This window comes from Oreochromis niloticus, linkage group LG14, assembly GCF_001858045.2.
Source record: "Oreochromis niloticus isolate F11D_XX linkage group LG14, O_niloticus_UMD_NMBU, whole genome shotgun sequence".
NCBI lineage: Eukaryota > Metazoa > Chordata > Actinopteri > Cichliformes > Cichlidae > Oreochromis > Oreochromis niloticus.
Window position 1 is genome coordinate 6,577,196 of NC_031979.2, and position 23,379 is coordinate 6,600,574.

The window sequence follows — 23,379 nt, forward strand, 5'->3', positions numbered from 1 at the left end:
TGACATCACATTCAATTTTTTATTTGACAAAAGTGCTTGCAAAGTGCGAAATAACCATTTTATTTTGAAGTTTCAGTAAATACATGAATGGATCATTTGTCATAAGTATTAGGTGAAAGGAACAGTTTCATATTTATTGGAGATATACGTGTTTCCTCTTTCAGCCAAGAATTAGATGAGAGAAGCTAAAGTCAGCAGAAGAGTTCATTAGCTTAGCACTAAGGCTGGTAGCAAGGCTAGTTTCAGTAATGTGTGTTTTTGTTGGGTTTTTTTGTTGTTTTAGCCTCTACACAAATTCATCTGACTCCTTGACGCCATTTAGCACATTTTGCCAAAATGTAGACTTGTTTCTTTAATTATGCTGCCAGTTATGATCCGTAGCACGTTTAAAAATGTGAAATATAATGCAAAAAATATCAGCTTTGTTCACTTTGTTCTTAGCTTTCCCTCGTGTGTATGTAAAGCAGAGGCAGAGGGATTGTTTTCCTTTGTTTTACTGTGGAAACAAGGTCAGATAATGAAGATTTGTCATTCTGATGAAGCCAAAAATGTCAACAAATGAGATCGTTGGTATGTTTAAATAATTTATATCAATAATCTGGCAAGCCAACTCTCTAGGGAAGGACTGCTTTATTGGTATAGCACAGGGATTCAACAGACTGCAAGCGTAGACGCTTGATGAGCTTACATTTCATAATAATTCTTTACAGTCACTGCGGGAGCGACAGTCCTCGTGTCAGTTAATGATTTCTGTGACTTGATTCGCTCTGTCTGATCACGATGCTTTGCAGGCTGCAAGATAACCCTGGTGCAAGAAGCCACACTAGTGCACATTCATGCTGAAGTGTCCTTGAGCAAATCACTGAATCCATTAGCACTGTTTTATGATGCTAACCTCTGACTGCAGATCAGATCAGCGAAGAAAATGATGTTACATGAGGATTGTGATGGCCAACAGCCCGCTCAGGAGGCTACCAAGCAAAGCTGCTGAGGCACTAACTGCTCCGGCCCCGTTCTTGTTATATTTCAGGGTTGTGTGAACCAAAGGTGGTGCAGTCTGCCCCTCACAGTGCCTTAGGTCAGCACCCACGCAGGCAGCGTAGCCCATGGCATGGGCAATATAGTTCTGCTCATTGACACCCTGGAAGAGGTGGGCCATGGGTCCACGGGCCAGCACTGCCACATCCTCTCCACTGTGGGTTGTAGTATCTACGGGGACAGCTGCCTGCTGGATGTAGTCTTTAGATTCTGGAGAAGATAAGGATAGAGTACAAATGATTAGTCCTTTCAAAGTACATTAGACCCCATTTACACTTAAAATTGGTTTGATAAATGATATCAGCTGCTGACTGGAGCATGGTAGCAGATCTAACATACTGAATTCTGTGAAACAAAGAAGTAATGAGTGGGTCTTACTGGTGTCAACATTGCGGATGTCAGGGCGTGTGCCATTAACGATTTTGTGCCCGGGTCCATTGCCGTACATGAGCGTGGTATAAGGCAACATGTCACCAGCCCACAGTGGAGATTTACCTGAAAGACACAAACATTATTTTTGATTTATCTTCTATTTTTTTCTGCTGTTTCTTTCTGCCTCTGAGTGCTAAACAAACACAAACACACATCACGCGCACACGAACGCAAGTGCGAGGAGGGATTGCTTGATCCCAAGGGTGCTGCGGGAGGTCTAGAGCTTGTTGACGATCTCAGCGTTTCTCTCCAGATGAGCCATTAGCCTGGCGAGTCTCCCCGCTGATGAAGAGCTCAGAGTTTCAGAGTCACATTAATCACTGCTGCACTGCTGCACCGCTGGGAGGAGGAGGAAAAAAGGAAAAGGAAAGAGGGAGCGCAAAGGTGTGAAAAGCATGACACGAAGACAGATCAATCAATACAGACTCTGAAGACTGATACTGATACAGCACAGTGATAATATGACTGGTAACAAATGGAGAGAAGCAGCAGCCTCCAGGCCTGAGGGACAAAGTCCCAAACAGCAGCAGTTCCTTGAGGATGACCCCAACAGCGAAACGTACCAACAAGAAAAAATGTTTTTGGCTCTCTCTGTCTACTCTTGGCAACTCTCTGGGCAATTTTCCTCTGGATAGTTTTTCCCTTTCCCAATTACAGATCGTAGTGGGAATGGGTTTTTGCAGAGCTCAGAGGCATAGCTGTTTTGACTGACAGGTGTCTGGTACAGGCTGCTGAGAACTGAGGACTGTCTGCTGGACTTCACCTCCATAAAGAGGAGTCACTGACCTCTATTTCGCAGTTGTGTGTGTGCCATCAATAGCTTTTGGGATCATCTTACTATATATTGGCTTATGTGAGACCATACAAGAAGTTTTGCTCGAGCTTGCATACTAGTTGCAGCAGACACGACACCATTGTTGGCTCTCGACGGAGGCGGTCGCACTTTCTCCTTCTCCCTCTCCCTTATCTTTCCTGCTTGGCTTCTCATGTCTTTTGTATAGTCTCACTTATTCTCTAACCCTAAGAGAGTCTCCCAGACTTGTTCTCTAAAAACCTAAAGAAGAATTATGGATTTGATCAACTGGTCCCTTAACAAAATTGACAAACTCCTGGGCTTGGTAGAGCCCGATTGTGCTGCCGGATGGTCGGTTGCGTCGTGTGTCTGGCGACACTCTCGATGGAGGACACTGGAGGACATTGAACAACATCTACCAATTCGGAACCATGATAACAGAGTTCTTGCTGATTGGAGCTGGCTCGGACCTGGCTTATCGAAGAACAAGAAGCGGCTACAGCTGTTCAAAATCCCAGAAGGCTGGCAGACATGATAGACGATGGGCAGAGCTGTGAGTACTCAGACTGTGTTTATTGAACGCAATATGGATAAGATCTTGGAGAAGCTCATGACTCTGCGATATGGGTAAGATCTTGGTGAAGAAGAACAGGAATTGAGAGACCTAGTGACCAGTGACGGACATTAGACCAACTGTAAAATTGGATGCAATTTGTTCTGCAGTTCTGCAGTGCTATATACATATGGACAGTATTAACAGAGGGAAAAAGATATATATATATATATAATGTACAAATATACAAGCCGGTTTTAAAAAAAGTAATATGTAATAAATAGTGTTGTGTATATACAGTTGGGTTATTGCACATAGAATTGGTATTGCACAGTGGTGGTCCATAGAGGAAGTGGGAAGAAAAAAAAATGGGGGGGGCTGTGTTATCGGTGCATGTGTGAGTTCAGGGTGGTTATGGCTTTGGGGAAGAAACTGTTTTTGAGTCTGTGGGTTTTTGTGCTGATGCACCTGTAGCGCTTCCCTGAGGGAAGCAGGCTGAACATGTTGAAACCAGGGTGGGAGCTGTCCTTGATAATGTTTGCTGCTCTGCTGAGGCAGCGGGAGGAATAAATGTCCATCAGGGAGGGGAGAGGGCAGCCGATGATCTTTTGTGCTGTCTTGACCACACTCTGAAGCCTCACTCTATCTGCCTTGGTGCAGCTGCCGTACCATACCGTGATGCAGTAGGTTAGCAGGCTCTCAATGGACGAGCGGTAGAAGGTCAGCAGCAGGTTGGAGTTCAGCTTGTACTTCCTGAGGACTCTCAGGAAGTGCAGCCGCTGTTGGGCCTTCTTGACGACCGCTGAGATGTTGTCTGTCCAGGAGATGTCAGCAGAGATGAGGACACCAAGGAACCGGAAGGTGTGGACCCTCTCCACTCACTCCCCGTTGATGTAAAGGGGGGCTAAGTCAGTGCTGTGTCTCCTGAAGTTGACAATGAGCTCTTTGGTTTTCTTTGTGTTCAGTGCCAGGTTGTTTTCTGAACACCATGCTGCCAGCTTCAGGACTTCCTCTCTGTAGTCTGCCTCGTCTCCCTTTGAGATGAGTCCGACTACCGTGGTGTCATCAGCAAACTTGATGATGAGAGTGTTGTTGTGGGTCGAACTGCAGTCGTGGGTGTAGAGAGAATACAGGAGGGGGCTCAGCACACAGCCCTGTGGGGAGCCGGTGCTCAGTGTGCGAGTGGAGGAGAGATGAGGGCCGAGTCTTACAGTCTGGGGCCGGTTTGTGAGAAAGTCTTTTATCCAGGCACATGTGAGAGGAGGGAGGCCAAGAGTGACCAGTTTGGTGATGAGGATGTCCGGGATGATTGTATTAAAGGCTGAGCTGTAGTCCACGAACAGCATTCAGACGTAGCTCTGCCGCTGCTCTAGGTGACTCAGCACAGCGTGGAGGGCTGTGGCGATGGCATCTTCTGTGGATCTGTTTGCGCGGTATGCAAACTGGTGGGGGTCGAATTCTGGGGGGAGGTAATCTTTGATGTGATGAAGGACTAGTCTCTCAAAGCATTTCATGATTACCGGCGTGAGGGCCACAGGGCGGTAATCATTCAGGCTGGAGATGGGAGACTTCTTCGGCACTGGGATGATTGTGGCTGATTTTAGACAGGATGGGATGGCTGCCTGATCCAGTGAGAGGTTGAAGAGTCTGGTGAAGATAAGGGTGAGCTGGTGTGTGCATGCTCTTAGTACCTTGCCAGGTACTCCGTCTGGACTGGCCACCTTCCTGGGGTTCACTGCTAGGAGCACACGTCTGACATCGTGCTCCGTTACAGTGAGTGGAGTGGTGCAGGAACCAGGTGACGGCGAAGAAGCTGTTTATTTCCTCTGCCAGCTGCACACTCAGGTTTTCTGTTTTCGCAGTGCTGCCTCTGTGGTTGATGATGTCTTGCATTCCCTGCCACACCTCCCGAGTGTTGTTGCTGGACAGGTGGGACTCGATGTTTCTTTTGTGGTCTGACTTGGCTTATGTAATGTATGTATGGTCGGAAGGGTAAGATGGTGCTGGCATAAGGCCGGCAGCCTTAACCTAATTTCCTTCTGGGCCAGCCTTCAGGATCAATAAAGATTTATTGAATTGAATTGAATTGAATTGAATTGAATTGAATTGAATTGAATTGAATTGAATTGAATTGATCCTAGACCTCAAATTTATCACAATCTTTGGGTGACTTTTCAGTGCAACAGGCTGCATATTTCATTCCTCAATCGACCTCTATGAAAACAGTTTTGGAAATTTGCTTGTCTGTAGCATTCAGGTGTGCGTTACCACAACGTCATGGAGGATAGACATCGGCAATGATCTTTGAGAGATCATTTCTTCTCATCAATCTGGGTTACAGTTTAGAAAAAAAGTATAGTTTAGAAAAAATCATTTCTAAACTATTTGAAGTCCATCTTCTACAGTGAGAAAGATTATTCACAAGCGGAAAACATTCCAGACAGCTGTCCATCTTCCCAGGAAATTCACCCCGAGTTCAGAAAGTGCAATCCTCAGAGAAATTAAAAAAAAAACAAACAAAAAAACTCAAGAACTACATCTCACCTCTTCAGACCTTAGCATTCAAAGTTGATGACAGTACAATCAGAAAAAGACTTCATAAGTACAAACTAGACTTCATAAGTATGCCTGAATGGAAGAATTACCAGCAGAAAACCTCTTTTCAATAAAAATAAAATGGCAGCAGTTTAGCTTTGTAAAGTTGTGTCTGAACAAACTAAAGATCTGGAACAATGTCCTTTGGACAGGCAACATCAAAGTGGAGATGTTTGACTAAAATGCACAGCACCACATTTGGAGAAAACCAAACACAGCAGGTGGAGGGGTTGTGATTTCCACATGTTTTGTTTCTGGAGCTGATACATTTTTGGAAAAAAATATCTACTGAGTAGATACACAGTTTAATAGTTAACCACGTGAGTGATGCACCTAAAAGAGATTCAGCTACTTTTCATCTTTATTATATACATCTGTAAATTCTTTTATTCTGTGGTAAGTCAAACTGTATTTTATGAAAAAAAAGGACATCTTTCCGGTCTAAAACCTTTAATAAAAGAGAAAAGTGAGCAAGTGGAGAGAGAGTTGAAGAGGTAAGGAGCACATAAGATCAATAGGGAAGCCCTTTAAAAGGAGATTAACAGGTGAAAAAGATTGAGGAGAACTTAGAAGGAAAAAAGTAGAAGAGACGGTGTCATCAGTGTTGGAGACAGAAGAGGGAGAAAGCAGGGGACTGAAATAGAAAGGCAAGCAGGAGAAAGGCTGCCAGTAATGTGTGTTTACCCTGGCTGTAATTGCAGGGAGAGACAGCAGATGAAATGTCAAGCTGCTGGTGGCAGAAGCACACTGAAGCTGTGAGGACACAAGCACTAAGAGGCATCACGCACGCACACACACACAGACACAACAGGCACAAATGCTGCCGCAGGTGTCTATTGCCATAGTGGGTAAACACACCGGGAGGGGGGAATGGAGGCACGAAGTAAAGGATTGAGGGGAAAAAAAGAAAGAATTGTGGAGAGAGCTTAATTTACTGATACAGTTATGATAGAAAAAATCTTAAATTATGAACGATTTTTACCGGGATGTTTTTTTTAGATGAATGGATTGCTGTTCAGTTAATAATTACCCAGAATGCTGTTCCCACGAAAGGGGAAGCCATTGAAGGTAAGAGGCTGAGAGTGGTCAGCCATCACTACAGTGAGAGTTTCATGCTCTTCGGTGAGTTCAAGGCCCTTAGCGATAGCGCGGTCAAAAGCAACTGCCTCATGCAGGGCCATGGAGGCCCGGCCAGCATGGTGAGCCTGGTCAATACGTCCACCTGTAAACACAAGGAAGGAAGGGGTTAAACATGATGGGGAGTGATTTACTGCCTTCTGGTATTGGTTTGAGGAGCACAAAAGTAAATGGAAAAACCAGCATAATTTTAAAAATATTTCCTATATAAAGTGGCCGTAATTCCTAAACAGTTCATGTAGTCTTTTATTTAATGTATATGTGATGTATATACACACCAAAAGCATTTTTTTCCAAAAATGCACTGGGAAACAAATAAAGTCAAAATAAAGCAATGATGACCTATGTGTGTGCCAAATGATTGATGATCTGACCAATCTGATTGGTCAGATCTGTTTATTCAGATCCAAAATATCAGAAAAAATAAATGCCACAAATTCGTTCAGCGGTCAGTGTGAACAGCTGCATTATGAACAGGTGAATCAGAAAATTATTGTTAAAGCTCTCAATATTCACACAAAATTTACATGTGCGTTGTGCAAAGGCAGTAACTTTGGACATTAGGAGATTACAGTTTCGACTCACTGATTCCCAAGAACAGTGTGCAAAATCCAAAAATCACCTATTCTGATATCATAGAGTCTTATAGGCCTGTAACTCTTTGGCGATGGCTTGGTTACAGCTGGTTGCTAGGGAAAAAATGGCATTCAGGACTGGATTAAAATCTCATCAGCATTAAACGACTTGAGCTGCACTTGCCCAGAAGACTTAAAATAAACTCTGAAAGGTTATATTTACTCCTAATAAACATCCACACACCTTGCAAGGAAACAGTTAACTATTATTTGAATGAGTTATACAGTCTGTATATTTTCCCCCTGGCAGCAGGTACATTTCAGAGTTGAACCTTTTCTGAAGAGAGAGTGGGTGATTTTTTTTCTGCATTAGCACATCTCCCGCTGCTGTCCTCTCCACCGGCTATATTGGAAAGTAAAGTAGACCCCGGCTAATAAGTTGTGATCTCAGCGAGCTGTCAGTGATTGGGCGCACCATATGTCTGCTTCTATTTATACATTTGCCTCTTATTTTTAAAGTCATTGTGAAGACACTCAGTGGCACTGTGGAGTCCCCAGGCAGCTGCCTCAGATTAAAAGAGAGATAGACGAGGGGGCCGGAGAGGCAGCCGCGTGGAACGGAAACACACCATCAGCACACACTGCGGCAAACTCATTGAGCTGTATGCAGAATCAGTGTCAACAGCAGGTACACACCGTGCTCTGAGCCAATGTTGTCACTATGGCACATAGATCAATTTATCCCAACCAAGCTTCAATGTTGTACGCATACTAATATTTAAGCAAACAACAATTACTTAGTTATTTATATATAACTGTCACTTGGGTTGGTTGGGTATGATTATTACGCAATTCCTTCTATTTTTAGTCCTCTCACAGGAATGTTTTATCCATTGTTTGTCGGATCGAGTGATGGGAATGTGCAGAAAACAGATGAAGCTGCTGTCCTCACCCTCTACTAACAGGAAGAAGCCTTTAGGGTTTTTCTGTAGGATGCGGATGGCCTTTTCTGTGGTCTCGACGATGGACGGATCCATGCTTGGGTCCCTCTCCTCCTCGTAGCGGAGATCACCAGGTTCAAACAGAGCTGGGGAGGAGAGAGGAAAACTGCGCTATATTTATCAGCGATCAGTGGAGGTGTAGTGGCAAGGAAAGTCCTATTTTCCTCCTCCTACTATTACCACTATTTTCAGCACACAGGAACTGATAAACCACAGAGCAGGAGAAAACCCAAAATATAGCAGCAAGCAAGCCCTCAGTCCACAAAAAGCACAGTGACTAGATCCCTACACGTCCTACACACCGTCAACACCAAAAGTTTACTGACAGCACCTGGTACTGAAAAAATATATTGGAGCATTTTCTGAAACAGAGCTAAAACCCAGCAAACATTTCAGTACTGAATCACAGTCGACGATTTTTTCTCACTGTCTAGTATTTGATGAAAAATAGTTAAAAAATGAAAGTTGTCCCACTATTGAACCTGCTTTTTCAGTGTCGCCTGGATGTTCTTGCTGGACTTTTTTGTAAAGTAATATTTGGATTTGAGAATCAGCTTATCATCCTTTTTTCGAATGGAACAAAATGAAATACAAAAACAGTGTTGATTAAGAAAAGAGTAGGAAATCCAAGAGAAAAAAGCAGGCCACAGTTGACACAAGCTGAAACAGAGAGTCAGCGAGACTGCGTTTTGCTGCTGCGTTTTCTTAAATCCATCATGTGATTTGGACGCACTGGCGATTGTTGACTCCAGAGGATTCAGATTATGTACACTTAGTTAACTGAGTCACCAAATTATGAAGTCTGAACACAAAAAGAAAAGCTCCTAAGGTTAAGGTATTACTTTATTATAGACCTTTTTAAAACCCTAAACAAATAATTTGGGTACATTAACCAAAAATAAAAACAAAAGTCCAAACTCAAAAAATAAGTGACGCGCGACCACGTTGATGCCTGACTCCACCACCGCTCCAGTCTGCACATGCAAATTTTTTAGCAATTAAATTCATTAGCAGGATATTTTATTAATTGAAAACCACGTTTCTATTAAATGTCTAACTGAGAAAGCAATTTAGTTACATATGAATGTAGCTCTTAAGCAACAGGGAAATGCATGAGAGAGTAAAGGAAGGGGCAAAAGAGAAAAAAACATACCCATGAGGTAGTCAGTGGTTTCAGGGTCAACAGCATCAAAATCTGCTTTATTCCACACGTAGTGGGCAACCTGTAACACACAGGAATACATATAACCATAAAAAGTGGAAGCAGAATACCAAAAGTGGTTGTGCTTGTTATTAGTCACTGAATGACTCACCGGCAAACAGGAAGCCACTTTGTGCGCAAAGTAAAGGACACATAACTGTTCTAACTATGAAACCTGCACCAGGTTTCTGTACTTATACAATGCAAGTAATCACGTTTCTTATGGAAAAATAGCAGAATATTCATATTGTAATACATTCACCTCTGGTATCCATTGGCAAATAAAAACTCTCTGATACCTTATAATGTTAACTGTCTCCATTACAGTCAAATGCAGACACTGATAAGATCAGTCACACAACTGGACCCTCTTTAAACATATCAGGTCAAAATAAAAATCATCCAGTCCTCAGAAGGTCTTACAGTAAATACAAATTTTAATGAAAACATGACATATTGTACCGTCTCATTATTTATGCAACAGAAATTTAGGTCAAAAGGCCAAAACAGTATGTGACAAACTAAGCACACCCTCACCAAAAATGGTAAAGTTCATGATGAAAAAAGCTTGCCAGGAGAAAACCTCTTCTCTCTAAAAACAACATAGCAGCCCAGCTCAGGTTTGCAAAGCTGCATCTGCACAAACAAGACTTCTGCAACAATGTCTGTTGGTCAGGTGGGACCAAAGTGGACATTTTTCACAGCACCACATTTGGATAAATCCAAAAGCAGCATATCATCACCACACACCAACTGTCAAGCACGGTGTTGGAGGGGTCATGATTTGGATTTGTGTGGCAGTAAGACCTGGGTACCTTGCAGTCATGGAGTTAACAGTGAAATCCTCTTTATACCAAAGTATCTGCACTTGGGTTCAGTTGTTATGCAATCAATAATCACACAGTATAATATGTCACATGTTATTGATTATCTGATGTTGTATTTATCTACTAAGATTTTTATTATGTCCTGACACATAAAACGGTTGAGGGTGTCCTATGTTTTTAACATGACTGTATATGTACAGGTTTTTAGGTCTTCTGATTTCACACCATGTCATAGTTCTTGATTCAAGCTGTTATTATGAGCAGAGGTGTTTTACCTTCCCAGTTTTTAAGTTCTGCCACTCTTTTATCAGGTCACGCCCATCCTTTCTTTCACCGTTTGAAAAGAAGTCTGTGGGGTACTCGGGGTCCTTGGTACCAGTAGGCGTCATGTACTTTCTACCGCCACCAATGATCACCTGAAACACACACACACACACACACACATTTAAATTAAATTCAACCATTCAAAAGTTCAATATATACTCTTAAAAACAGAAGCGTACATCAATGTCTGTGTTGTTGATGAGCTGGAATGAGATATCCGTGCAGCCGTCCCTCTTGGCAGACTCAGGCATATCGGCATCACAGTACCACGTCCTGCTGGCACTGTGGGCGTAGCTGCCTGCTGGGGTGGCGTGTTGCACCCTCGTGGTTGTTACGATGCCCACAGACTTGCCTGCAATGTAAACACAGTAGTTTCCTCCTTAACACAGGTTAACAAAAACCATTCTGCTCCATGTATGAATACTGTATGAGCAGGTTTCAGGATGAAAAATTGTTAGTCGTTAGTCAAAAAAGTTCTCAAATCTGAATGCAAAAGTTATCTTGGTGTAAAGTCTAGTAGATACAGTACTTATTGTCCTTTTAGTACTTACTTATCCAATTCATCTGACAGATATTCAAAGTTTATGATTGCAGTCTCAGTCTCAGTGTGATAGCTGCAAGAGGAGCGATGTGACGCCAAATTATCAGACACAGATACTCGTGGCTTCATGAAGTGGTGATGTGAGATTACAAATCTCTGTCATGTATCAGAGGGATCAAAGTTCTTTATGCTCACTTGGAAAAAGTGTGCTGAAACTCAAAAGTCATTAAAGACATAACAGTCTGTAATGTGCGCTGTAGGCGGCAGCAAATGGTTGATTAAACAATTAGCCAATCCACAGGCAATTAATCCAAACAATTAGGACAGCTAGTTGTTAGAGCGATTTTTCAAAAATGAAAGAAATATGCTTGCAGGCTGTCAAATGTGAGCACTGAGCCTCACCTCGACACTTCACCATGGGGTTTAGAGGGGAATTTTGACTCAGTTTTCCAGACTTGATGAATGAACAAAATAAAAAATCCAGCTAATATGCAATTTTAATTGTGAAGGGTAATCACTTCAGAGAAAAAAAAGCAAAGATATCAGTGAAGAAGAAGCCTCTCGTGATGCCTCACAGTTATCTCAAGAGGTGCCAGGCTCCAGGTGTACCTTGCTGCTAGAAACTGCGTGGAAGGACACGACCATTTCCAAAATGTGTTTTACAACATTAAATAGAAGCGTCTTCAAAAAACTGGTTCTCGGGAACATTCGCACACCTGAACATCGGTCTCCGGTGCAGCGCTGGGGTCATGGCCATGACACTCTGCCTGTGTGCGTGTCATGAGATATTTATGGCAGCTGATAACACTGGGACACGATAACAGTCAAGGTGCTTCCCTGTGTAGCAGATTATGCTGTGGTTGAACCTGAGGCTGCGAGCTGCTGTTGCTCCCTGCTCCCCGGTGGCCCCTGTAATACCACTCTGACAGGGCACTGCAGCTCACAGCAGAGCGCTCAGCTGTAAAATCAGGTTTTGTTGAGGCCGTGTAAGACCTGGGGGATTTTCTTTTGACAGAAGCTAGAACCTAAATGTGACACGCAGGGCCGTGTCAGGTATCTGCCTGCTCTTTGTACAAGAGTCACACAATCCCATTTGTTGCTTCAATCACAGCATCTTTTAAATTCTTATCCTCTGAGTGTCATCTGTGCAGCAATGAGTTGCACTTGTTCACATGAGCCTATTGCCATCTGCTGAATATCACCATTACCATTAGTCTGTTTTATAAATCATTTGCTCATTATTATACATCATGTAAGCATTATGGTGACATGTTATGGGCTCTTTTTTTGCTTTGATCTTGTGGTATCTTGTTTTTAAACTTCAGTTAAATTCTCATTTAAAGGTATTTTCTTACATTTACGATCATCTGCCACTAAATGTCGTCCCCGCCACTGAATTACCCATCAACAAAAAAGCTGCAGCAGTGTTTTCTGAAGCATGTCAATTGAATAAAAATGCTAATTTAAATGTTTTTCTGCTCTGCTTTGCGGTTCTCCTCATCCACAATTTTGCTGTCATTTTTATGCAAATGTTTCTGTTTCCATTTTTCCGCCTCTGGCATAAAAAATATGGCGTAACCTTTTTTTTAATTTCACTTACAAAGCTCTGACTGGCTCAATAGTTTTTCCAATTCAAATAAGCTTCACAGCATAAAACTTTTTTTTTTCCCAATTTATGTTTCAAACATTCAGAATGGCTAGCCATCCTATGTTTCTTTTATTCATTTGACACATTCAACTAACTGTAGTAAAGTAAGCTTTTTGGTATGATAATGATTAAAAATAAAGTAGTATAGTTCTGTCATCTTTTGACTCTTTGACCCAGTCAGCATCCAAACTGCTGTATACACATAACTATTATTCCTCATGCTCTGATGAAGGCGAGAAGTCCAATATGTTAGCACGTTTGTTGACATGGTCAGAATAAATAGGTGAATTTTAAATTTGCCCATTTTTTCCTCAGGTTTTGTGCAGCTGCTGTCTTTCTACATTTGGGCATTAAAGGATGTACTACAACTCCACTACTTCTACTTGGAGTTTTGGTTTACAGATGAAAACGTTCTCTTTAAAGATTCATTTAGTGACATTTCTTGTCTTCAGTGGCTCACCAGCATCTTTGGCCCACTTCAAGATGGACGTCACCTCGTTGCCCTTCTGAGTTCTGCATACTCCGTTGCGACCCGCCGCATTCACTCCAACGATGTTCAGGTTGGTTTTCACACCACACAGATATGCTGTGGCTGTGGCTGCGCTGTCTGCAACCTGGAAGTCCACACTGTAGGTCTGCACAGTACACACACACATACACAAAGGAAAGCTTAAATAAAATATACTGCTCGGGAAAAAGCTTTTAAACTTTAATGACGTGTGAAATAAATTACTTGGTGCCCAAGTAATTTGGCATCTGGAGATATCTGAAAAATAAAAGATTTCAAAGTAATTTTCCCTCTTCTGTAAGCACATAGAACTCTTCCTTTTGTGAGCCACTGTTTCATTGCCCCCACTGAAGCATCTGAAATTCATTATACAGTTTACAGTGCTGTGCAAAAATCTTGAGCCACTCCTCATACCTTTTATTTATTAAAACACGTGCAAACATTTAAAATAAGGCAAAAAGGTTTTTAAAAATTGACTTTGTGTAGTTCTAATGAACTTGAAATTCAATATTTAATATTTTGAAGCAAGCTTTTATTCCCTTTTCTGCCAATCATCCCGCTCTGCTTCAGTAATGTTGAGCTCTGAGCTCTGGGAAGAGCCATCCATGACTGATTGTGTGTCATGGTGTGTTTGTCTATCCAGGAATGTTTTTACTGGACTGATAATGCGTTTGGGATTGTTATCATGCTCGAAAATGAAGCCATTACCAATCAATCTTTACTGTATTGTATTCTATGGTAAATCACAATCTGACAGTACTCTTTTGTGTGAATAATTCGATAATTTTTGACAAAATTCCCAACAGCTCTGGTTGAAATCCAGTTCCGAACCATAAAAAGAACCTCCACTGTGTTTTACGCGCGGCTATAGTCACTGTTGTACCCTCTTCTAACCTTGTAAAAATACACCACCGTACATACTGAGGATGATTTCAAGTTTCAAATTTGGACTCCATATCTGTTACCACTGATTTTCAGTCCAGGACTTGTATAATTTGGCATAGCTCGACCTTTTCTCCCCATTTCCCTTCTCCAAGAATGGTTACTTCCACCGTTTCACTGAGAGCATTTCTGATGAGGCTTTATTGAACAGTGATCACATTAAATTAGAAACAAATGGTCATTTAACAAGGATATTTTTCCAGTTACAGACAGAAAAGAGCTGGCTTAGCTGTACAATTAACAGTTAAAATTGATACACTGTAGCTCGTTTTGCTATAGAATAGCACTTTATTGCCATTGTACGTGTATATAAAATTACAGAAGAATAAGCAATTGTGTACTCTAGATTCTTTTAAAGAAGGTTATGGTGCACTAATTTTCTATGGCACAATAAATGTTTATCCAACAACAAAGGCTATTTTTTTTGGTTTTAATGTTCATACACACTTTTTTACTACCATTACCTTTCCTGTCACTGATTTTTGATCCATCTCCCTGAAATTAATATCCTCCACTTTTAAGAGGCAGAAAAGTCCCTTCTGTCACTCACGTGAAAGTCCACAGTTTGAGCAATACATGTGACAGCGTTTTCTGCTTATGTTGTTTCATTTTTAATATGTTTTTAATATAAAATATTGTATTAGCTGATGTTATTATTTAGGGTAAGGCATTAAGTCTAACAAGTTACAGGCTTGTATTCCTGGTTAGAAGAATTACAGCTGCCTGCTAAAAGCTTTCCGCAACACGTGCAGTAGACAGAAAAATAAGTTCCAACTGAAAAACATTAGTTTAATAATATATATTAGTTACTATGACACCGCTCTGACATAAGGCCCCTCACACAGAAACTGTATGCCTACAGGGCTGATTGCATTCATATTCAGTACTGAAAATATAAAGTAGGGATGTCAGACTCATTTCCATTGTGACCAGTGAAATTCCTCTTTCTGTCAGTATAAAAAAAAGTTTAATTATAGTATTAATCATTGGGATATCTTAATATAAGAAAAAGAAGCGCGATTTCAACAGGACATTTCAGTTTTTCTACATAATAAAAAATTGCTGCTGCAGTAAATGAAAGAAATCTGTCACCCCGACTCTTTTGGCTTAAACTGTAAGAAATCAATGACTAAAATTACAGAAAAACTTCTGTCAGCTCATTTAATCTCCTGCAATTATAAATCAGAAAGTCTTTTTTTGATATCTCACAGAAAAAAAGTGAAAAAATAGGAACTTTTCTGTTCTGTCTTTTCTTAATTTTATATCTGCTACCTAATTACTTTGGGGTAGCATAAATGGCCCATGGGGGAGGTCAGTAAAGATAAAGAGTTAAAACTTGTGAAAATACACTCAAAAGTCCAAAATTTCTTTCTTCATGTTTTCTAAATCTGTGCATCTGTCTGTGTCAGGCTGATTCTGGCCCCTGGCCCTTTTGTTTGAAAACACTGATGTAAAGATAGAGGATGCTTGTTATGAACATGTATTGTTAAATGACTTTACTTCATCTTATGTCACACTTGTTTTGGGAGCATCCAGAGTTGTACTGTGGCTGGCGCAGCAGCAATATGGTACCATAGGTTCCTCTTTTTATATTATAATTATGAATGGATGTGTGTGTGTGTGTGTGTGTGTGTGTGTGTGTGTGTGTGTGTGTGTGTGTGTGTGTGTGTGTGTGTGTGTGTGTGTGTGTGTGTGTACCTTGGCCAGCCCCACATTGGGGAAGGTGTCCATGGTCATCACTGTCTCCTCCCCTGGCTGGTTCTCCAGCTGTCCCTTGAGAATACGAGCTGCTGTGAGGGTTGTGAGTCCCATACCTGAGGCCCAGAGACACATATTCACACACTGTAGCTTTGGTAAACACATAAATAACTTCCTCCTGAATCTTCTTGTTTTCCTTTAAAATATTTGTTTTCTCTGCTGTAAAGTGGTGGCTGAGCAAACAGCGGAGACAATGCCTGAAATGATCTATGTAGATAAAAAAGTAATTCAAGCACTCTTTATTTATTCTGCTTGTTTTAAATGTTCAGCCAAGTGAGGCTGACTAATGTTATTCGTGCAAAGGATTGACAGTGTTGTGTAACCTACCATCTCCAAGGAAAAACAGGATGTTCCTAGCAACGTTGGTGTTCAGCTTCCTGTCTAGTGCTGCCTGCAGTGTTTTCCTCGCCTGTGACCTCCAGAACTCTGAGTTCTCCTCCTCAACTTTAGGCAAACACAGGAGTCAGAGTGGTGTTTAAAGCATCAGCTCAAACTGGGAGAAACAGGGTTCTGGTTTTTACAGAACACAACACAAGCACCAGCTTAACTTTTAACAAAGGTCTCTTACAAACTTATCTGATCTTGATACTGGTGGCTTTCAGACAAAACTGTGATATAACACTTAGCATTTCCCACTGTTGCTCTCAAAGTGTTGTCACAAGTGAAGTTTGATTTATTTCAATAAATCAAAGTTGAAATAAACCACAGATGGAGAGGACAGCAGAAAACAACCAGAGTGAAGCTAAAGAGACTGTAAATACCATAATAATTACTCAGTAATCACTCATTACCTTTAAATGGGAGATATATGGGCACATAAAGGGGCATTTCAAGCAGTGCACATTCATTATATTAAAAGGCTAACTGATAACTATAAATGAAGCTGCTGCTTAAAGACAATTTACGTCTGGAGAGTCGAATGTTTGGAGCTTATATGTGTTTCATTATAGTCTAAAAACACCTTTCTTAATAAGGTTTTTATTCTCTGACTCATCTGGCTATTAAGCAATAAAGCCTATTGACTGTAGGAAACTACCAAAAAAAAAAAAACCAGCACAATCAGGTTCAAGCTGAAATTTTCTCCTGGTTCCACAGAACAGCACAAACTGAGTCAGTTTGTGCTGTTCTGTGGAGTGAATAATACATAATGTTGACGTTTTCAAATGGCCTTCATTTCATCAAACAAGAATACTTTGATGAATTTAGACCATTCTGGGCTTGTAACAGGTACTCAGCTAGTTAAAAGTATTGCTTATTTAGTTAGCAGAATAATTTTAATATGTACTAACATAATTACAAAATGGATTTTTAAAATGTTTAATCAGCCTTTTAATTGAGTATTACAATGCACCTTTAAAACAGAAGTGAGACTTTCTGAAAATGGGCTCCAAAATACAGATGCAGTTAAAAAACATAATAAACACATTATGATTATAGATCCACAATCTTTGTTATTTACAAATTTCTGATCAAGTTAATTTAGTTTGACCTTAAAATGTGTTTTTCCTTATAGCAGGGTTGATATTCTAAACCTTTGAACTGCAGCATAATTACAGTTTTATCTAAGATGCTTCGCACGAATTCCTGAATGTGAAAGTGTTTACAGCGCAACGTGTTCCTGCAGGAAATCACATACAGTATCTCACTACAGGTGTAACTTTAAACTTGGAGAAAACTTCCGCCTACAATGCCACAGATCAGAATCAAAGCGTTGTTCGGAGCATCCTCCAGAGATCACTGTGAGCGGTGTTAGAAAGAAACTCTTTCGGGACATGAATGTGTGTTTACTGCAATGTTTGTTTGTAGCAACAGCTGTCACACCTCACTTTAATGCTCTCTTATCTACTGCAGTACATCTCTGTGTCCTGTTAAACAATTATTCTGATACAGTAGTCCACTAATTCACAGTGATTGCTGATAACAGGGAGTGTTGCGCAACTCCATCTGCACTCAAAGTGCTGACTTGGAAAGTTTGGAAGCTCCTGCCACAAAACAACCGTGGAGCATGAAAGGAAGGGTGGCAGGTGAGACATCATTAAGGAGAAAAAAGTGAAAGTGAAAAGAGGGTAAAGACAGAGCCTAAAGGGAGATGAGAAAGGGACTCAGAATTGGTGGATGATGGAGTTTTAAAGCTTTTAAATAGAAAAGAAGTTTGATTCTTAGGTTAAAAACGGAGAATCATACATCAAACTCAACAGGTCACTCTGATGTTATCGTGAAAGACCTCCAAATCTAATAGTTTGTGTAAAAGCTGCAGAGCAAAGGAATGGAAAATAAAGCCTGTGTTATGAAGAGGTGCATTTTTGCTTTTGTGTGAATTTCTGCAGCTGTAACACTGGAAGAAAAAAAATGAAGTTCTGGTTGAAGTGGCACTCAAATACCAATACTGAAAGAAAGGACAATAGAAAAACTAATACAAGGACGAGTGGTCTACTTGTTGTGTGCTACCAATTCGGGAGTTCTGGGTTAGGAGCAGTTCAAGGTTTTTGTTTAAAGGTAAAGAGCTGAAATCTGAAAGGGTTTGAACAGTATTACAGTTCGAAATGATGGGTGTAGGTCTACTGTTTGATTCATCAGCACTCAAAGGCAACTGAATGAGTGTACATTTGAAACGTAAATGAAATACAAGTTTAAGATTGGCAGATGGAAACAGTGGAAGCGGTTTTTGATTAACAGCAGGTATTGATTCACTTACAATTAAAATGAATTTCAGTTAAAACATTTAAATGAATGCAGATGAAGTGGGCATGTCAGCTGATGTGTAAAGTCTGAAAGTAGTGGCGCAGTTAATTCAGGAAATATCACTGAAGCACTGAAAGGTTTTCAGTTGAAGGTTATAGCACTTATTGTTGATTTTGTACATGGTGAACACAGTTGAACAGCCATTTGTAGTGTAAATGCCGAACACGGTTGAAATGACATTTAAAGACTGTGTGTGTTTGGCTTGATGTGTGAGCCCTGAGGTTTGGTAAATGTAAAACAATGGTAACATTAGATGAAGAATATGCAGAGGCTGCCATCTGTCAAGAGTTGAGGTTTTTATTCATTTTTAAAAATGTGTCTCTATGCATAGACAATGGCCAGTGAGTAAAACAGGAAGTCCTGAAGCAGATATTGATTAACCATTATACTGATTTACTCACTAGCTGAAGTGTTCCCAGACCGGTTACAATACAGCAAGCAGATGCTTAAATGTAAAAGCTGAAAATCAGTGAAACTACCCTGTGACACAAAAATGAGACTTATTAGCTGAATGGTCAGCAAAGTGTAAGATATTGGTAAATAAAGTAACATAGGATAAGGTTTGAGCCAGATGTGGCAAAAGTACACACATTCAGTACTTAGAAGTACAGATACTTGTGCTGATTCACTTCTCAAGTAAAAGTGGAAAAAGTACAGGTTCTGGTGGACTTTCTTACTTTGAATACATTTCAAAGTAGCTCTTTTGAGGACTTTCTTTCAGCTATTTTTATCCAAAGCTAACTAAACCTTGTGCTATATTAATGTAATAATAAAATAATATAAATAATTTCTATTAAGAGCTCCAGTAGTTTATCTTTGTGTACAGGCTGTGATCAGCTGATCTGGAACACTGCTGCTCTTTGTGAATGTACAAACTGATGTGAGCAGATGTTTCATGAGTTCTCCTGGCTGATTTCCATTGTCTACATTGACAGTACACTGTTTATGCTGTCTTTATACTAAACAGTATCATCAGCCTAACTTCAAATTTATCTCTGCTACATTGGATGTGACCCAACTCTGACCATGAAATCACCAATCACACACTGTTCTTTACTTTAAATCCATCACAACGCAGCAAACTAACCTGTTTGTCCTGGACTAACCTGCAGGTGAGTTTCATGTCAAACATAATGTGACATGTACAGACCCAATATCTGATTTAGAAAACATCAAAGCAGAAGAAACCCCCCAAAACAAAACTAAAACAAGAGTTCATTTTCCTTCTTTCCTTACCTGTGGCAATGGATGATCCAAGCACCACCAACAGAAAGAGAGCCAGGAACGACCTTCTTGTGGACTCCATGACCACGATCGAGTTGGCAGTCTGCTCCTCTAAGTCTCGAATCAACTCTTCCACTCTAATAATACCCGTTTCCAATCTAACCTGCTGTCAGTCATCTTTAACAGCGTGTCATAAATGCATAAAGACCAGTCAATCTGTGGCAGCCTTATATGACCCTTTGAGTGAAAAAAATGTGTTGTGGTTGGCGTGGAGGAAAAATAAGACACAAAAAAAAAACATTAAAAAATGTACCTGCAGCTTAAACTACTGCAATAATAAACCTATGAGTATTTGTGGTCAGTCCTTGACTAGAGGACTCATTAAGAGTAGTTTTAATGACAGAATTGAATTGAGGGTATGCACGGGCATTATTTATGACCCTGTGACAAAGATCAAGGTAATGCATGCGAACATACCAAACAGCAATTGAAAGTGTGTGTGTGTGTGTGTGTGTGTGTGTGTGTGTGTGTGTGTGTGTGTGTGTGTGTGTGTAATTTCTAACCATAAATGGACTGTATCTGAGAGATAATGCAACAGAGGAATACAGTTATGTAACTGAGAAAGACAGAGTCCACCGGGACTGAGCTGAAAGCCAGAAGCACTCAGCCATCTATTTCCCAATGAATACATTAGCAAGAAGGGATATAAGTATCGACAATCATGTTTTATTTGATTGCTTGTCCAAAATTTCCACATCACCCTTCTGAGAGAACAAGAGGTAACATGGCAACCGATGCAGAAAGCATGTTTTGCGTCTTATTCAACAGGTGCCATGCGTCACACAGGTAATTTAATCACATAATGTTCCCTGTAAGTTCACTGATTAGTCTCACCGGTGTGAATGAGGCATTAATGCCAAGAACACAAAACAATTTTAATCCCCTTAATGGGAATGGGACTATAGTTTTTCTTCTTTTCTTTTTATATTTTTTCTGTAAATGAGAGCAGATAGAGGAAAACATGTGGAAAGGGGCGTAACATACAGTTTGTGTAACATTTGAAAAAGTTTTCAAAACTGAGTCCCAGAAATACTGGGAGCTCAGCACCAGAAATATGAGTCAGGTATCAAAGTAGGAAAAGATGGTACACCATCAAAGCAAGCAAAATCTGTGAGGCTTCATATTTAATTAAAATATCATTACTGATGGATTCTGGTCAGAAGCCAGAAAAAGAATGAGAAATGATAGTGAAGACACACGAGACCAACAGCATGAGCACGTAAACCCTCAAATCCAGTTATCAGGAAAAACTTTTTAGTTTTTTCTATAGCCAAAATTATTTGAAGATGTACAGCATGCAGTAATTCTAATTAAATATTTAATGTTAATTTTTTATTCAATATTGGTCTCTACATAACACATATTTAATGTTTTTTACCTTTACAAACATTTAATGGTTAGTTATTATTAATCTCCGCTTCTCTTCCACGGGATGTCTTTTATCCTGTCTTCCGCCCCTCATCCCCAATGCCACAGAGTTGGTGGAGGTTTCTTCCTGTTAAAAGGGAGTTTTTCCTTCCTACTGTTGCCAAACAGCTTCTTCATATTGGGAAATCTGGTTGTTGATGTTTTCTTAGTTTTCTCTTTATTACGGTAGGGTCTTTAATTACATACACAGCAAATCTGCTTGCAATTTCTTATTTCCATGTGTTGTTAAGCATAATAAATAGTCAATGCAAATCATAGTTCATGCTAAATTGAGTGATCTGAAAATTTGGAGAATGAACTGTGATGTTTTTAATGGGGATTTTATACTTTCATTTTGAAAAATATCGTAGTCCACATGAAAACACACACACAAAAAATGTTTTAAAAAGATGTCAGTCCATGCCAGAACAATAGGCATGAACTAACCTGAACTTTACACCCTGTAGGAATGTTACCCAATCAGAAACCTATAAACAATAATACAGTGGCTCTCCTTTGACCACACATGTGACTTTGACATGTAAATGCAGAAAATGAAAATCTTTATCCTGGAGGAAGGTTTTTTAAAAGCTCTGACCTAAAATGCTGTTTATGCGTCGACAAAAAGCCAAAATGCATTTTTTTAAAAAGCTACAATTACCAAAATGCCTGTGCAGTTAAGGCCTAAGTGGTCTAAATAAACAACACTGTGGTAGCAAAACGTTATTACGAGGTCATAAAACTGTTTCCACCTGAAACACAGAAAATCTAACTAATGCTAATATCAGTCTATTATATTAACAGTGATGACATCAGGATACAAACATTTCATAAAATCAAATTTTGCAACTTAAATCATTTTAAATGCTACATAAAACATTTTCTCTCTGATCTTCACCGTTTCCCTTTTAGCCAAATAAACACACTTCAATGTAGTTTTCTATGCATGTAAAAACAGTTGAATAATACCTGAACTTTGAGAGGGTGATGTACTCACAGCGATTGAGACTGTGGCTGTTTCTCCTCCCAGATTCTAAAAATGACCATAATGTACAAAATGACCTCCATGTTGTAATGTTTATTAGTTGAAACTAATGACTGAACGCAAAAAGTCAGCAGGAAAGTGTTTACTGGTGTCACAGAGCCAGGAAGCCAATGGCCATTTTCAGCTATTCAAAAGTTAAATACAACCTGGACTCTCTCAATAACCACAGCCGTTGACTCCTGCTGGCCATTAAACAGAATGCAGGTTTAAGGGGCTTCGAAGTGGTCATTTATATGGCATGGTAGGATTAATTGTAGCTTAATTCATTTCACTCACTGGCAGCCTTCAGGGCAGTTTAATGCTTGTGTTCCACATTTTGTTCTTCTTCTTTTTTTTTCATATCATCTACGTACACTCCTGAAATTCATATTTGTAACTTTTTAAAAAACATTATTAAAACAATATTATGACCTTGGCCAACCTCTGCTTTTCGCACAGAGGTGCTGTCAGTTTTTGCTGGTTGGATGAAGCAAAGTGTGACAGCTGAATAAGTTGATGTGGTGCGCTGTGTGGTGAGTCCAAGACGTTGACATGTTGTCGCTGACGGTGGTGGAGAAATGCGACCACACTGCGTCCTCACTGCTGTGGGTCTCTGCGGTGAGCAGGACAGCAGGCTGTTGTACACACCCACCATCTGCTGTGGAGCTATGATTCATGACGATATGATGTCAGCTCATTAGTTTACTGTTGTGTATGTGTTTGAGTTAAACTCCAATGGTACCTGTGGGGGAAAAACGGGTCATGGCAGCAATTTGTAGGATAATGCTAGACTCAAAAAATATTTAGCAACAAAATAAGTGGAACAAAATGAATGCAGCGTGAAAAGTTACAGGCAGAAAATGATTATTAATACATGAAAAGAATGGTTCAACATTTTGGATGACTTCTACATGAACGATTGTTATTTGGCTGTTGAGTTCACACCACTTTAATGTAGCTACACTAATAACACTCAATGTAATACTCAAAATATTGGGGGGCAAAAAAAAAACTAGTCAAATGTACTTCATTAATTAATCATCAGCGAG

The 23,379-nt window shown here is 40.1% G+C and overlaps 1 protein-coding gene across 1 annotated transcript; it reads right to left on the reverse strand.

The window, feature by feature from the left end:
• On the reverse strand, positions 1 to 19,986 carry alp3 (alkaline phosphatase 3). The gene is made up of 11 exons (XM_003456309.4): positions 19,852 to 19,986; positions 16,201 to 16,317; positions 15,814 to 15,929; positions 13,126 to 13,300; positions 10,656 to 10,828; positions 10,428 to 10,568; positions 9,278 to 9,347; positions 8,076 to 8,210; positions 6,442 to 6,633; positions 1,417 to 1,533; positions 1 to 1,248 (listed from the first exon to the last, which is right to left on the reverse strand). The coding sequence occupies exons 1-11, from the start codon at positions 19,919 to 19,921 to the stop codon at positions 932 to 934; spliced, it is 1,623 nt and encodes a 540-aa protein (XP_003456357.1). The 5' UTR covers positions 19,922 to 19,986; the 3' UTR covers positions 1 to 931.
• Between the last annotated feature and the right edge of the window lie 3,393 nt (positions 19,987 to 23,379).